The following is a 16,505-nucleotide window of genomic DNA, read 5'->3' as shown; positions in this document are numbered from 1 at the left end:
GTTAAAAGGAGGGGGGGTGTAATATGTGTGAGATCTTGACGAGACCCTCCTAGTCCCTTGGTGCTTGTGAGTGAGATGTGAGGAGCTGTAGCGCAGGACTGTGACTGTCCTGGCGACCCAAGGCAGCGGAGTTTGCTTCGGCGTTTAGTGAGGAATTGTGTTTACCTCCGAGACGGATTGAAGAGTGTCAGAGATGATTCCTTCTTTTAAAAAGGGAGAAGAATGATGGGGGATAAAGTGGAAAGGGCAGTTCTTATGAGAACGCTGAGCCCAGAGTGATTCGAGTGTGTAAGTGCACGTAGGTGCAATTGTCAAAATGCTGATATGGGTATGGGGTGATAGGAGTGTCTGGGCACTCAACAGGCGGGGCCAGGGGTACACTCAATTGGGGGACAACCGTATGACTGTAAGAGTGCAGTGCAGCAATTCAATTGTTGCAAGTCGACATGCGATTGTCGATATGGGCTAATAGGTAGGGGAGAGTGCAAAGTAATGGGGCCTCAACAGAGAATCCCAAGGAAGATACAAGGCTCCGATAAACAGTAATAGGGCCGCGGGTTGTTCGATCTGTGGGACGGGCACCGTACCAGACCGTATGACTTTTGAAAGCAATGACTCTCGAGCCAGTCGAATGGGCAATTAGTTTGGCCGCGACCTGACGACTTTTGAGGGTCGGCCGAGAGCTTGACTTGACTTGATGATGTGGCAGATATGGATGGCCTGGGGCGCAGCGGGCAGAGACAGACAGATTTCAAGCTGAGTCCGCAAGTGTGTGAAATGACTTGAAGAGGTCTGATTGAGGAAACAATGGTAGTATACTCTCTTGGGTAAAACACAGAACATATATACCCAGACAGGAGCGACGAGAGTTTGCGCGCGTGTGCGCATGCAAAAGGCAAAAACGACACACGCCAGGCAACAGACGTCAATTAAGAGTCAGAGTATGATTATACTCTTGTGAAAAAAGTAATAGTAAACCTTGCGTGAATTTGCAACAGAGGAGATGCAGAGCACCCAATTATGTGCGCGCAGCAATGCTAAGCATGAAGAGAAGAGTTCAAGATGGAGGATGCAAAGCAAAGCAAAGCAAAGAAAGGAGTCGCCTTTGTCTCGGCTCGGTAACAAACCAGCACTAGCATCAATGACGGACTCTCTTCCCGTGCTTTCAATAGGAAGTCCAATTGGGGATAGATTGGGTCGCAATTGAATTAATTGCTACACACTCGTCGTAATGAATTGCAAGTCAAGTCAAGTTCCTTTCCGCTGGTGAAGGCGCTGGAGCAGGAACCACTGTGACGACTGTGCGCTTGACAAGTAGTATCTCGACTTAGGTGGACTTGATTGGTTTATTGACAAGCAGCTCAGACTCAAAGTCTTTAGGAGAGTGGGCGCGAGTGGGGGGGCCAGTGGAACGAGATGTCGATTGATTGAGGTGATGCTCAAAGACGATTATTAGAGCCTGGTTTAGACGTTGCAGTGTGGGTAACAGAGTGCAAAGGGTCCATTAGCCAGTTACAAGCTCGTGCGATATTGCTGGAGGCGCAAGAAGTGAAGCAAGAGGGAAACAAGAAGAAAAGAAGGAGAGAAAGCGAATGGCCTTGGAAAGGCGCGTGCCATGATTGATATGAATTGGACTGCTACTAACACAATACGTCCAGATGCTCGCAATCAATGGCTCCTACTCACTCACTCACAGACAGTCTCACTCTCACTCACACTCACACTCACACCTAACACAGTCGGGTGGCGTCCTGTGGAAACAGAGGGTCAGGACAGGGAGTGGAAGATCACTTCGGAGTGTGATTAGTAAAACAAACGTGAATTTTGACGCAGCCACAATCAAATGTGACAATGCAACGATGCAAAACCGACTAAAGCCACACCCTTATTCATGCATGGCCAGTCTCCTTTGTTTCAATGGCTTTCCATCAATGCCTGAAAATGGACGCTTTGTATCGTCCAATGGATATCTCAATTCAGCAGCCTTCTTTCAGCCCTCCTCCGTTTCTAGAGGTTCATTCATTCATTGCTTTTCCCTTTCAGGGCCCCCGGTGAGTGACTGCCTGCAGGCTGCACTCGCGCGGGTTTTAGCTGCAGCTCACTCAGACTCACCTCAGATGCCAAACATTTGGGATCCATGAATAGAAGTGGATCCGAGCTCAGATAGACTTTGCGAGGGGCATTATTCTGGAAGCATAGCCTAGACGTGGTCTGGAGATGCTTCAATTCACAAAAAGTTTGTCAATTGGCAGCTGCTCGTATCAATTGAATCACACAGTTACTTTTCCTCCAATGTCGCAGTCCCCAATCACCCATCTTATCTTGTACTCCGTACTCAGCAGTCATGCGTGATCGTGCACAGGTCATCAGGGACCTCTCGTTAGCCACGGGGGGTGTGACCTCACTGGAACTGGAACTTGAATACCGCTAGTGGGTGATTGACGGACGGTGACGGGCTGACCCTTCCCAAAATATCCCACCGTCTGGAAACTGAATCACGGGGGGAAGGTGTGAGTGAGCGCCGTCTTCCTCCTTCCCTTCCATCAGACTGAGTTGAGTGAGTGCCTTGCCTCTTCTTGTGTTAGTTCGACCAAGGTAAATGTAAACTCTCAATTACAAACCATTTCTCATCCTGTAACTTTTCTGCCCTGCTTTGCCCTCTGACTCATGCCATTGTCCAATCCATTGTTACCTAGTCAGTCAGTGCAATTGGCGATTCGCAATTTTGACTCGGTCATTTCCCTCACTGACTTCCGATCCGAGAGCTCCAGCCAGGAATTGGTCAATGAAGTCAATTCCACCAAGGAATTCTGGAATAGGGTGAGTGGAGAAGAATGAGGTAGGAGGCCAGAGAGAATCTCAACTTAATTTGAACGAAGAATAGACAATTTGCTTCAACCAACAGCCCCTACCCAGCCGAGATTCAATAACGGAAGCAATGTCAAAGAACCATGTCGCGGGTGCGCGAGGCGAGCAACGGGAACAGACGCCAGTTCCCCCCAGTTTCACGGATACGGTAATCAATCAGTCCAGCGTCTCCACAGAACGAGCATCCCCATCGTTAGTGGTCACCAAGATACCATATCCCACTGTGTTTCCTCGCGGTATACGCAAGCGAGACGCTGCGTTCTCGCTCGTCCTGCCTCAGCCCGAACCGCAGTCTCAATGCATGAGGCTGGCTGACTGTCTCTGTTGGCCAAGAAAGTGGTGATGCCAGGAGTTCGTGCGCCATTACAGCCTTGGTATGCAGCATGTAGGTACACATCCCACCTAACCTATTTAGCCATCCATCATGTCCTGGGAGGCGCTGAGTGGCTTGGTCAGAACTGGTAACGTCCACGAGGCCCGGCGCCAAATCTCCCAAACCCAGCTAGTTCCGAGCTTGGTATGGTCCATCTTCCTGTTCCTACAGAAGTCTCCGGGCAAGAGATCTGGCCTGCGTTTGTTTGGCGGCAGATGCGCGTCCCTACATTAACACATGCTCATATCTGGTCGATCATGATGCCATCTGAACTTTGGAAGATCACACGAGGGCCTTTGCGACACCATCACTCATTATCTTCAACTAGGTACGCTAACTCCCACGTTCCTCACCTCCTACCTAGGTAGTAGCCACTACACTGTAATGTACTCATTTGCACTTCTGCTTCTCGTCCAAGAGCCAAACCCATTCATACATGACCCCTCCTTTCTCTCACCTCCCTAGGCAAATCACGATCGCGACAGTGCCTACATAACGCCTAATATCTGAGGGGCGTGTGGTTTCTGCGTGTGACGACGGTTCTTGTCTTGAATCAGCCCTCCTCTTGCTCGCTGCCCGACGCCCAATTAACCAAGAATGTTGAGCGCCGACTCTGGTTCCGCTGGCTGTGACTTTCTTGTTTGTGAGTGCCAGACTAACAGCCCGTTATCTCACCGGTTGTCTTGACTTGCGGTCTGGCTGACCAGTCTTGCCTACCTATCCAAATCACTTTGCCTCAGCCCACTGCCTACCGTAACAGGCTCATGCTCGCGAGCGAGGTGGCACTCTGAGCTGATATGCATACCTCGCAATCTACGGCGACTGCATTCACGTTTGTGGATATTCAAGGATACAGCCGGTTGATACGCGCGCATTCGCGGAGCATCTGTCGTCTTCAATTCTCGTGGCTACCCGCTTGGCACTCTGCATCTCGTCAATCGTTCCCGCATCCGGATTCCCATTTCCAGACCCTTTGTTTCGGCCCTGAAGAGCCCTGAAGATTGCTTGTTGGGGAAACCCAGCGATCAACCCCACCATGCAAGAGAGTCACAGCTTTTCTGACCGAGGGTTCATTGTTCCTAATTGATGCCCGTTCATGATTCAATTAGTCTCTGACCGACGTAGATATTGCAGCGCAAGAAAGGAATATCAATAAAGTCAACCATTGAGTTGGCGATCAGTGAACGACCAAGGACTTCATAATTGGACATGCAGCACAACTCCCTCCTACGTTGTCATCAAGGACTATTTTGTGTAAGTCGTTGGACGTTAGCCGAGAACCAACTGGCAGCCTCACAACTGTCGTCCTCAAATTACGTGGCTCTCAGCAGATGGCAGTGCCAGACGACCATCGCTCTCCCAACCATTAATCCCCCAATTTTACAATTGAAGGCCAATTCAATGTTCATTATTCACACAATTGTGTACATACACATCGCTATGTTGCTTCCTCAGGCTTTGGGCTTCACTTCCCCCCACACCAAATTGATGTGAGTCACAGGATATGGAGAAACAGGCTTGGACTCCCGCAGGAGCAGACTAGAGAACCCAAAACGAGACCTGCCACCAAGTCATGTCTGGTCTAGTGTCTTGGCTGGTTTGGGGGCGACCCAGACCAGGGGGGAGTGAATTATCGATAAGGAGTTTGAGGCCCTGGTACGTTTGGGCTTCTGGAAGGATTGCTGATTGGTGAACTTTAGCGTTCAACGATGGATTGAGTTGTTGTTGAACGAGATGATGGCATGATGGCATTTGCATCATGGTCAAATATCAACGTCATCATCTCTCGATGACATGAAATGGTTTTCTTTGTTGGAACCGAAAGTAGCATGAGGTATGTTGGCTTGTCGTGTTAATTCCCAACAATGACACAGTCAGGGTTATGGGCAAATTTATCCAGCACTTTGGCCAGCTTGAGACAGGAGCAGAGTGCTCCGTCGGGTGAGCCGGACGCTTCATATCAGCATTACCCCAAGACAGCACAATTGCGTGGCCTAGTTGACGGAGTAAAGCCTGACAAACCCCGAACGGAGCTGGACAGTTGCTATGTACATAAAGCCGAAACGAAACGCATTGCCACTCTAAGGTGTAAGGCTGAGGCAAAGCCAACACCATGAGGGATTCGCAACAATGAGAGGAACGATGGTACGAGGACGCTATGTCTGAGTTCAATTCAATTTGGAATTTGATCACATCAGCAACGACGGAGGAAGCCCGAGCCGAGCAACCAAGCGAACCATGAATACCGAGGTGGGACATGGGTATCTAGCTTGATGGTCGGCAACCTTGGCATCATGTTGCTACTATCGAAATTAACGAGCTACACACCTCCCTTTGCTGCGATTCTCATTCAGAGACAAGGTGGGGAGGACAATTGATACCCGCTTCCGAATATTTATCGATAGCAAATGGATATTCCCCAGAGTTTGGCAGCGGGTGTTACAGATGAACTAACCAGGTTCCCCACCATTGGCCTTGGATCTTCAACCGGCGTCCTCTGGCAGGTGAGCAAGAGGTGGGAGCACATGACAAGTCATGGTGGGATTGGCTTATCAGTTCTTCTGATAACGAAACGCTGGTTTATCACTGATTCAACTGTGTAGGGTCCAAATGCAAGACATGCGTTGCAACAAGCAAGGAAGTTGATGAGATTTGCAATGGTAGATGGCATCTGCCCTCCATTTCTGCTCGTAAAGGCTGGTAGCAGAGTCGGGACGACGGCCTACCGCGCTTCAATCTCTAATGGCATGGATGGCTGTGAAACGGCCCGCTCGGCGCGTGTATCCTCCGTACCATCCATTCCGTCTCCTTAATCGGTGGTGGCTGATCAACATCGGTCGTAGTGGTGGCCGCCCTCACTCCGAAGGCTCACCTATGAGGGCTGCTTTTGGATATGAGAGGGCCATAAGCTCAAGGAAGGGTGCGTCTGAGTCCGGAGGCTGGAGTCAAGAGGCTCACGAGGCATGTCCCGTGAAGCGTCACCCGTCCCATATCGCCTTGCTACCATACTACCATATATCATTTGACCGCTTTGGTCTGAGACAATACAGTGGGCGATTCTGTGCATGAGTTTGAGACGTGGGAGTCTGAGCGCATGAATCTCGGGCAGAAGCAACTCTGGCACCCACATCACTTCGCAGGTTCGGAGAAATGAAACGACGTAGCCTATCCCAACATCCTGGATCAATTCGGGAAGTTAATGAAGGACTCAGCGTGCTGCGCGCGCCGGCAAGTCACCAGCACTGTCTCAGTGTCTAACTGTCTATCAACTCCACCTACGAGGCTAATGCTGATGACCGACGGAACATAGTTGGAGGCGCCAAGGACATTAGGCCTGTGCAACGGTGAAGACCAATGTCATTCATTGACTGCAAGGGCGGTCAACATTGAGGTATCTTTTGTCCATCTCCCTTCTCGAGTGACAGAGAAGGGATAGCAACGGATGCATCAAACCAAGGAAATCGGCGAGTCGTGCATCTGAAGCTCACGACATTTGGGATCCAATGCGATCTAGACCACCTCGAGCATCCATCAAATGCTGGGCGAAAGACGTCATTCAAATAAATGCTCGTCACCAGGGGCAAGTCTTTGACGGGCGTGATAGTGGAGGGACCCTTCCACTCTAGTGCTGGCTTCGAGTGAACTGTTGGTTCGCTTCCATGGTTCTTTGATGCCCGGCGCGACCCCGCGATAGAGGGGTCAAGTCAAATTGACTCAACTCCTTCTAATCAACAATTGAGATATTATGCCTCACTTATCGACTTTCTTGAAATGGTTGCCATGACTGGAGTGTCTATATCACAAGATTGGGCTCACAATTGTTAATTCAGGCGCCTACAGCGTCAACACCAAGCACAGGGTATCAAGTGTCTTGTCTTGTCTTGTCTTGCTCTCCAATTTGATTGACACCCACGCGACGGCATATCATGCCTCGGCTTCGGGCCTCCACCTCTTGGCTTGCTTGAGATGGGTTGAATCGAGCAATGGAACTTTGCAGCGTTATTTTTCTTTTTACCCTTCGGCATTTGTAACGCAAAGAAACGGTGAGAGGTATTGATCCACCGTCTTAGTTCTAGACGCCAACCGCAGTCCGTCTGCTTACACCGTGCCCGTCCGTTGTGTCCCTCGAATTCGGCCCTCCGTTTCCCTTTTTTCAACGTGCCGTCTCTCAGTTCAACCAATCTCAGGCGGCGGTTGATATATCGCCCGCCTTGTTGAGCGGCTAAGGCAGATTCGGGCCGCGTGCACGGGTGGTTTTGTCAAATTCAATTCGATTCACTTCAGCTCTTCCTCGGTTATGAGTATTTCGGCGGTCAAAAACAAGGTTCTCATAGTTCCATGCTCAGGTATCACTTCAGTCAAGATACTGATCACTTGATGATTGCTTCTGTTGACTTCAATGGCATTGAACAACTGTATACAGTGCTCCGCATATCAGAGTCCATGATAAGCACACTCCCTCCCTTCACTCGACTTCTCCGCCTGGAAAGAAGAATCTCCACTATGATCCATAGCCACAAGACAACTCAACTCCATAACGGACGGCCCCACTGAGGTACCTCAAATCCCTCCCCGTCTTCTGGGTCTGGTTCCTAGACTTGACTAGACACAGCAAAGACCCCCTCTATCTTTGCTAGCTTTGCCATGTGAAAGTCGAACCCCTCGCGTCTGGTGGGGGTATCACTTTACGCGGTTACCAACAGCGGCAACGTGCAGTCAGTTTCTACGAATATCGTACGGACATTTTGATGCTACCCAATGGGACCGAGCATTCGCCTCTGGCCATCAATCGCCTTCTATTTTTTGCCTCTGAGTATCGAGAGCAAATACTGGTAAATATACGGTGAAGATGCGGGCAGCCAGTGTGGCGTACACTGATTCTGGGAGTGAGGACTCAGGACTGGAAAAGAAAAGAAGAGGCTGCCAGGCAAAGAGTAGCACTGCATTTGAGGCGTTATCCTGTCAATTCGAGCGGGATGCAATTGGCGCAGCTGATACGCTGGCAGAAGCCAACATCCTTGGTCAATCCAGCACCTCAGCGTGTCAGCTTCTGCTTGGGCGCAGTGAACCAATGGTCCTGTGTAACGCGTCTACCGTTTTGAATGGCAATGTGCAATGCAATTGATAGCTACCAGTCGGTACTGTCTACTCCGTCCGTAGGCCTCTCGCCTCTCGCCTCTTCCCTTCCCTTGTTTCCTCTGATGCGCTGTCAGTACGACCTTGGTTTTGTTTCATGCCGTGGAGCCACATAATGCATAACATGACATGCAACGCCAATTTAGCTGGGGCTTCTCCCAGTGAACTTCCGGCGTTTTATTGACTCAACTCAATAGATGTCGTTTCAGAAACGAGGGGCCTTTGAAGATCTGCCCTTTCAAGGGACGATTTCTATTTGCGGCGTTGGGATAATCGCTGGCTACTCTAAGCTTTTTGACAAGTCATCCCAGCTGGCCTCAGGTTAAGATGCTACGCCGGAGAAAGTTTGGCTTCTTACAGCCACCCCCTGACGGGCGAGATGCGGATGCGGCTTTTGTACGACCTTGGTTTTGGAGTTGCCTTGTTTTTTATTTGAATTGGCTTTTCATGCCGTTCAATAAACTCCAGCTAGCAAAGGGACGTGCCTGGCGCTGCTTCAGCCTTGAGGCGTCGTGCTAACCAGTCGCCGCGAAGGGCCGTCTGTTGGTGGGAATGCCGCTCAGAGTTTAATCGTAACGCCCAAGCAATAGGCTATCAATTGTCGCGATTGCCATCTCAGAGCCAATCGATATATTTCGTGCCCTTGCTCGTATCGTGGTGTCTGCCAAGGTTGTCTTTGCTTTTGCGTCAGCCAGGCTTGCTAGGACTTTTCAGCCGTGCTGCCTTGACCCCAGGAGTCTCAACTGAAGGCGATTGGTTTGTGGTGGTGGCTTCCAGGACTATCAGAGAGGTTCTTCCCACGCTCCCGGATGGTGTGAGTTCCAGAGCACAGCGCTTCTCAGCATGCCACGGGTGGCCGGAATTTCTCCCCTGGAGCGTGGCGTGAATTGGAGGCGGCGGCGATTGCCATTGCCGGCAAAGTCGCGACACAGTCTCCTGTTGCGCGTGTCCCAATGTGGTCATGGTGATGCTTCTTCTGGCACGTCAAATATGACGGCGTGAGGCAATTGGGATCATGTAAAGTCGTAGACCATCAGACTCTCGCGACCGTCTCGCGCCTCTTTGAGAACGATGACCATCTCATCATCGAAGCCAACCCAGTTCCTGCGGTCTTCCCACTCAGCCCTTGGCGCGGATGTAGGGATGCCTGCGTCATCGGCTGGCTGCCTGCTCGTAGGTCGTACCTCGATGCTGCTGCCTCCGCCGCGGCCCTCCAGCTCCCATACGCGGATCTCGTCTCCTCGCGTGCTAATGCTCACGGCCTTACCCCGCGGTGTGATCTCCGCATCTGAGATGCCTGACGTATGGCCCCAAAGGCGGATACCCAGGGAAAGTGATAGGAATGTCGCAGTCGAGGTGCAAAGGTATAGGACGAGAGTGTTGTCGGGTAGCGTGGCGAGAAGATACGGGTGGCTGTAGCAAAGAGTCGTAAGCCCTGATCGTGACTCATTGGTTTGAGGAGAGTCAGCGCCGCCAGAGGCTGCAATGGGGAGGGTCGATGCGAGGCGGGATGATATTGTGTCGACGCCGGAGCCATCGGCTGACGGCGTTATCAGCAAGTCCTGAATGCCGATACACCAGCCTTCTCGGGCGGAGAAGGTGTAGGCGATGGAGGCGCTCACAGAGGACGACATGCGCCGTATCGATAGAGCGAGTGGCAAGTGGGTGGTGTGCGACTTGAGCGATGTGAGGAGATACGGAGGCGGCAGGATCGCGCTCGATCGCTTCTCTGTCGCTGTCGCTGTCGCTTTCGATGACGGTCCGTCATTGACACTATTCGCAGTGTCGTCTGAGGATTTGTCATCTGGGCGGTTGAACGTGTACAGCGATATTAAACCCGCTGTCGTCGCTGTTAGGACATAAGGATATCCACAAGCGACAGCGACAAGTTCTCCGTTGCAACTTTTCTCGTGCCGATATCTCCGTAATAGTTCTTGTCGCTCGAGGTTCAACCGCCAAAGTCCGAAGCCGCCATCTGCGAATCCCACTACAATATCCACTACTGTTCCAGAACCGTTTTCGTCCACCGCAAGTGATGTCGGCGCATTATCGTCGCTTTCGTTTTCTTCGTGCAAGTTGAGCTGCGCAATCGGTCGCCGCGTTCTAAGATCCCATGCGCGCAGTCCAGATTCCGAATCGGCCGTTATTGCAATGCCCTCCACGACCTTGACCAACGTCCTCTTCTGTCCTCCGTTCTCGTCTGGTGCATCTCGCACACTGACCTCCTCCACGGCGCATTTCCCTCTGGCCCAGTTGTGACGTAGCTTATACTGTCTCTTCCAGTCGACACTCTCGGTCTTATTACTCTCCCTTAGAACCTCATCCTCTGGCGCTCTCCCTTTTCGTCCATCTGCCCATACAGCTCGTCGCGCAGAATACTGTAGCTTGGTTCCTCCAGCTCCACCGAGTCGAAATCCAGGTATACGTAAAGCGCGCGGCAGAACAAAGCGCTCGTAGTAATGTTCGCGCCAGAGATGAGGATCCGACGCAAGGCGGTAAAGACGCTGTGAAGTGGGGGATATATCCAACAACTCTGACGATGATAAGAAGGATAATATTCGCAGTAGAAGCTCAGAGGAGATCGTGGTGAGAATATCGCGGGAAGGTGGGTTATATGCCACGTTTGCGAAACGTAAACGCTTTGAAGGCCGAGGTTGAGATACTTCTTGTGGTTCGGAGGGTTCTTCGGTCGGAGGGAGCTTGCGTTTCGGCATTTTGTGCGCTGGTTGTGCGCTGCGCAGGGCGAGCCTGCACTCAGCTATATAAGACCTAGAGGAGAAGGAAAATAAGGGTTTGGAGAGGTGTTGATGAAGCTCTGAGGTTGGTAGGATAAAGAAATAAAATGTCGGTGGCGATCGAGGGTCGGCGGTTGACCGGAGCTTGTTGGTGGTCGGCTTACCCTGTACAGGTCGGTATTCAAAGAAGCTCGGAGTTTTGACACCAAATTACTTCATTTATTAACATATAATTCTAATGTGAATGTATTATTAGTTTCTGCGGTATTACTTGTGGTGATTTAATTACGCAGCTGAGCTTTTCGCGATTCTCAAGCAAAAGCCATCGCAGTGGTGGAACATCCATTCTTGTGAAAAGCACCAACTTCACAGTGGGCATACTAACAGTATGGTGGATTATCATATTGGCATAGTTTCCTGATGATTCATGCGTATCTACTTCATTCTCCAACGTATAGACGTAGGGTATTTCCATAATGCGTGTAAAGAGAGGAGTTCAACATCTCCCATGTAAACGAATCCAAACTCCAATGATGCTAGATCGATCATGCCCTCACAACCCCACCGCTGCGAAGATATCATCATACACCTTTCCAATCCAGCCATCCATGAGACCTCCCCTTGCGACGACTCCTAGACCTCCAACTGCCCAAAGAGCAGCAAAAGCCACTGAAGCTCCATGGAGAGCGAGCCATCTCCTCCTCCTTTGCTTCCTGGCTCTCTTCTCTGCGGGTGCAGTGCTTGTACCCCAGATGTATTTCGTGGTAGGCGATAGACCAAACCACTTGGCCTGACCCCAGATCATATGTCCGCAACCGGCAGCAAGGAGACCAATGTAAGAGACCCAAGAAGTGATAGGATGTCGAGCAAAAGCATGTGCGACATAGGCGAGACCGATATTGGAGCTGTCACCCTCAACTTGCAGAGGCAGAACACGATTGACAAAGACATGGGCGGCGAAGAAGACGGAAAAAGCGTAGCCGGACATCGAGATATAGCTCAGCGGTGGCCATGGCGAATAAGATCTTCTTTTCTCCTCGAGTTCCGTCCTTGAACGATGGAGAGCGTACATTCCCGGGGTCGCAGCACCATAACGTTTCATGTTCTGAGATCTCCGCAACAGTCGAAGAGCAATTCCTGATCCAATGTGGGCAATAAAAGGGAGAGCGACGAGAATTGGTTCCGCGAGTGAGGTCTGGTAGATTTCACGAGTCATGAGGAGGTACGTCTCGGAGCCAGGGACAGAGCGAGTAACAGCGGGGATGAGGGATACGTTGGCGAGATGGAGGGAGGTGAATAGACCCATTGCGTAGCTCGAGAACTTCTGGATTCGCATGACTGATGAAGTGTGAGTTTACTATGCCGTCCAAACACGTCAAGGCATAGATACTCACGATAGAAGATTGGGCCTGGACCTGTAGCTCCATTTGTGAGGTTTGTACTTGCGCTCAGCCCGGGGGCACCGGTCGAAGGAGCCTTGATAGATGCTGAGCTCCTCTCCATATCATCGGCATCAATCATCTCATATCCATCATCGCTTCCTCTCGGTGGTGACCCGAGGTCCCGGCGGTCAATAGACGGATCTGCTGGCGGAGAATCGATCGGGGAAGGGTCAAGCTGCTGTAAAGACAAGAAGCTTGCCTGCGAGGCTCGACGATCTGGGGATTGGTCGAAATCCATAATGATACCACGCCCAGCGCGTTTAATATATGTATGACTGCAGAAACAAAGGACAAAGAAATAATATCTGGCGGGGGACAGAAAGCAAGAGATGACGGCGCGGGCTCGTGACAGGGAAGGGACTGGAAGTTTTTCCAGTTGGGATTAGCGCCTCAACGTGCTGGATTATCGGGGGAAAGCTTTCAAGACTCTGGGGCAGGTGGTTCTGGAAGCCCCCCTGTCGAAGAACCCCCTGGGAAAATGACGTTGAGGTTCTGGGAGCCCGGTCAGCAAGAGATGCTACGTTTTGATTGGTGGCGGGTGGAGGTTCTAGGCTTTAGCCAAACTGAGTTAGTGCCCGCACTCTTATCTGGATCGTGGTCACTGCTCAAACTTCGTTCATCAAACATCAGCAGCTTACAATAGTCACGGCACTTTCATCAACACCACGCTATCAGAGCTCACCTTCATAACTGTACTAGCAAGAATACACAAGAAAAATGCCTCCAGTAAGGTCAGAATATACTGGTGCCCATTCCTTGACTAACGCGTCATCAGCGACACCTAACCCTTCCCTCGGCGCAGACTGCTTCGGCACGTGAAGCTCAAAAGTCCTTCTACTGCCAGCTCTGCTCAAAAGGCTACTCACGCATGAATGACTATGAAGCTCATCTCAGCAGCTATGATCACAGTCACAAGCAGCGCCTCAAAGACATGAAGGCCATGGTTCGTGACCCCACCGCGGGCTCTCGTGCGCGCAAGGCCGAGGCCAAAGCCGACGGTCTCATCAGCATCAAGCTCCCTGGCCAAGAGACTACCACTGGTGGCGGAGGGTTCAAGAAAGGCGGCTTCAAGAAGAGTGGCTTCAAGAGTGCTTTCACCAAAGTTGAAGGTAGTGGACCTGCAGCAACGGCGGCTGAGAAACCCAAGCCAGCTAGTACACTCGAGTCAGCACCAGTCAATCCAGGCCTCCAGAAGAATCTGTCACCAGAAAGCGACACTGAAGACGAGGGCTATGAAGTCTATGACCCTCGGTTCCCCACCGACTGAGCTGCATCGGACTCATCTTAATTTACGAACATCAAACCAAAATTCTATTTGCGAGTAAAGTATCTATCCGGGTACTATCTATTTCTCTATTCTACATTGGCGGCCACTGTACACCTCCGATCTGCGATATATCCTGTTCCAACAATCCCAGCAAATTTCGACTTCCAGACATCCAGTCTGCTATTTGGTTGACTTGGGCGTTCTCACCAAACTCCGCATTTGGATCACCTGCATTGCCCATGGTCGAGTCCACAACAGGCATGAGTCCGAGCTGGCTCAAATACACGTCGAATTCGTCATTGATCGGCACCATTGCCTGGTCTTCCACTTGTTGAGACTTGGCTTCGACATACAGGGCCGCGACGTTGCTCATGATACTACATAGCCGCGACAGTTTTTGCATGGTCTCTGACGCATCACTGGTCTCTTCAATGGACGCACTGAACTGCTTCAACAGTTGGAGATCATCTTGTGATGATGTCTCGATGACATATCCGAACAGAACAAAGAAGGGGGCAAATGGTGTCAGCACCAGGTTCCTAAAACCTTTGTTAGATTCACTCAAAATCCGACGAACTGCCATGATGAACCTACCAATGGACATATATGGTTCTCGCGTGGGGGTCTTTCCGCACCAAATCCATGCATGCGAAATGCGCATGACAAGCCTTTCGGGCAGTGTCTATACAGTCTTGACAGAACCTTGTAGGTGACCCTTCAGGAGCTGGGACTGCTCTGTAAATGAGAGTCATGGTTGACAGCAACTGCACTTCGTCGCCCTTCAGGTGGACATCGACAAGAGGGGAAGCACCGATTTTCTCAAGCGACGAGATAGCCATTTCTCGGCTCCGAAACGAGTCCGCCTCGACACGGCGGCACTCAGCTGCCAGCAGACGGGCTCGTTCGGCGAGGACAGCTGGTGGTTGGCTTAATGCTGCCGGACAGAACCTAGCTTCGTTAGCTGCGAGTACTCTGGAACATGGATGCAGACGATAACACTTACAATTGCTCATAAACCTGACCCTGCAACGTTGCAGCATTAAGCCACGTACCCGCAACAGCTTTGGTTTCAAGGCTCAAGATGCCATCGAAGCCGAAAGTACGTGGAATAGTGATTTCCCAATCCTGGATGGCAGGGGCACGGCCTAATCGAAGTGCTAATGCTTTGTCCGTGGTATACGTGTACCAGAAAAGGATCGCCTTGAGGTCAGTATCCTCGGGGTTGCGCGTTGAGAGGTCCCTGCGGTGGAAACCGGCAGTCTGGCAAATTTGGGCGGCGGCACAGTTGAGATGCCAAGCCACAGATGGTCTGCAGACGTCGATGGTGTATAATGTCTAATGCTTTTGTTAGTGCACAGCATTTGCTTCGCCGGACTGACTTGTACTTACACCCATGAGGAGAGCCTGGACTGTTTCTGTCTTGGTCGACATGAAGAGAGACATGTTTGCCAGCGCAGTTTCCAGGTTGACGCGACTTGTGTAAAGGTGTGATGCAAACTCATCCTTCAGAGGTTTGTTGTCAATGGTCAAGTGGTGCTGTTCGAGAAACAAGTAATAGAGACCAACGTTGACGATGATGAAGGTGGAATCACTAAAGTCCTCTGTGGGAAAGTAGACCATTCGACAAAGGTTGGAAAAGTCGTTTATTCCAATGAAGTAGCAGACAAACGTGAAGAGACCTGGCGGAGAAGCTAGACAAAAGTCAGCGAATGGTTGCAAAGTTGATGTGGTCACTGTTACCTCTAACTCTCTTGAGCAAGTTCACGACAATATCCATAGGAGGCATTGGCAGTTGACCCAAGCCTCCCTTTGGGATGGGCTGCTGGAGTGGAAAACGGGGACCATGGCTGATGGACTGCCGACTCTGAAGCTCGGCCAACTGTCTCAAGTTTGCGAGAGCTTCCCACATCTTGGGACTCACATCGTTTAGTGAGGTGCGCTCGACGGCATGCTCGAGAAGGTCGCTAGCCAAGGTGGTTTGCTGGGCAATGATCGAATCACCACCCAGAACAGAGTCCTCATCGGAACTGTCAAAAGCCGCTGTAGATGCAGAGGCTGGATCGAGACCGGGGAAGGCTGCAGGGGTGACAGGAAAATGAATGTTACTTCCTGGAGTGGAGATGGGACGTTGGGAGAGATCCCGGAGGAGGCTTTCTATGTTGCCCAAGCGGACCTCAATTTGGTCGATCTTTCGTTCACTACGAGGCACGCATGCCAGCGGTTAGTGGATGAACTGCCTTATCTGGTTGGCAAACGGCTATCGGCGAAGCTGCATGGAGGGGACAAAGCGGCACCATGTGCAGATACAGCGTCTGGGGTAAAAAGATGATATGGGGTCACGAACTATTGGGATGAGATGAGAACTCTCTGCCGGGGCTCTTTGGGTCTCTGACCAACGCCTGTGGATGTACAGGAGCGCTTGGCCGTACGGCAGTTTGAGCATGGCCAGTCTTTATCGCATCGGATCTATATCATGCAGGTGTTATTAATACCATATATGTTGCAGCCTTTGTTTACAGAAACGTCCTGATTATGGGGTGTTTCTGGAGGCATTCATGGGTGATGCTCACCTTTCTCGTACGACACTGATCACACTGTGTTCACAAGAGTTCTTGTCAGCCCTGACATGCAAAAGGCATCGTTACATAACACAAGATATGGCTGAAGGGTGAAACTCGCAGCGG

At 51.0% G+C, this 16,505-nt stretch overlaps 4 protein-coding genes across 4 annotated transcripts; 1 reads left to right on the top strand and 3 right to left on the bottom strand.

The window, feature by feature from the left end:
• Positions 1 to 9,390: 9,390 nt before the first annotated feature.
• On the bottom strand, positions 9,391 to 11,091 carry FTJAE_6017 (f-box domain protein; the record flags this gene model as incomplete). The annotated part of the gene is made up of 1 exon (XM_037352587.1): positions 9,391 to 11,091. The coding sequence occupies one exon, from the start codon at positions 11,089 to 11,091 to the stop codon at positions 9,391 to 9,393; it is 1,701 nt and encodes a 566-aa protein (XP_037206911.1).
• Positions 11,092 to 11,665: 574 nt separating this feature from the next.
• Positions 11,666 to 12,792, bottom strand: FTJAE_6016 (N2 N2-dimethylguanosine tRNA methyltransferase; the record flags this gene model as incomplete). The annotated part of the gene is made up of 2 exons (XM_037352586.1): positions 11,666 to 12,450; positions 12,507 to 12,792. The coding sequence occupies 2 exons, from the start codon at positions 12,790 to 12,792 to the stop codon at positions 11,666 to 11,668; spliced, it is 1,071 nt and encodes a 356-aa protein (XP_037206910.1).
• Positions 12,793 to 13,271: 479 nt separating this feature from the next.
• FTJAE_6015 (c2h2 type zinc finger containing protein) lies at positions 13,272 to 13,821 on the top strand (the record flags this gene model as incomplete). The annotated part of the gene is made up of 2 exons (XM_037352585.1): positions 13,272 to 13,280; positions 13,330 to 13,821. 2 exons carry the CDS (start codon positions 13,272 to 13,274, stop codon positions 13,819 to 13,821), a joined length of 501 nt encoding a protein of 166 aa, XP_037206909.1.
• A 91-nt stretch (positions 13,822 to 13,912) lies between these two features.
• On the bottom strand, positions 13,913 to 16,264 carry FTJAE_6014 (transcriptional regulatory; the record flags this gene model as incomplete). The annotated part of the gene is made up of 6 exons (XM_037352584.1): positions 13,913 to 14,360; positions 14,416 to 14,769; positions 14,825 to 15,156; positions 15,211 to 15,512; positions 15,562 to 16,019; positions 16,233 to 16,264. 6 exons carry the CDS (start codon positions 16,262 to 16,264, stop codon positions 13,913 to 13,915), a joined length of 1,926 nt encoding a protein of 641 aa, XP_037206908.1.
• Positions 16,265 to 16,505: the final 241 nt, after the last annotated feature.

This window comes from Fusarium tjaetaba (genome assembly GCF_013396195.1).
Source record: "Fusarium tjaetaba strain NRRL 66243 chromosome Unknown NRRL66243_c0000114, whole genome shotgun sequence".
Classification (NCBI taxonomy): domain Eukaryota; kingdom Fungi; phylum Ascomycota; class Sordariomycetes; order Hypocreales; family Nectriaceae; genus Fusarium; species Fusarium tjaetaba.
The sequence above is the reverse complement of the archived record's forward strand: the minus strand, read 5'-3'. Positions and strand labels throughout refer to the sequence as shown.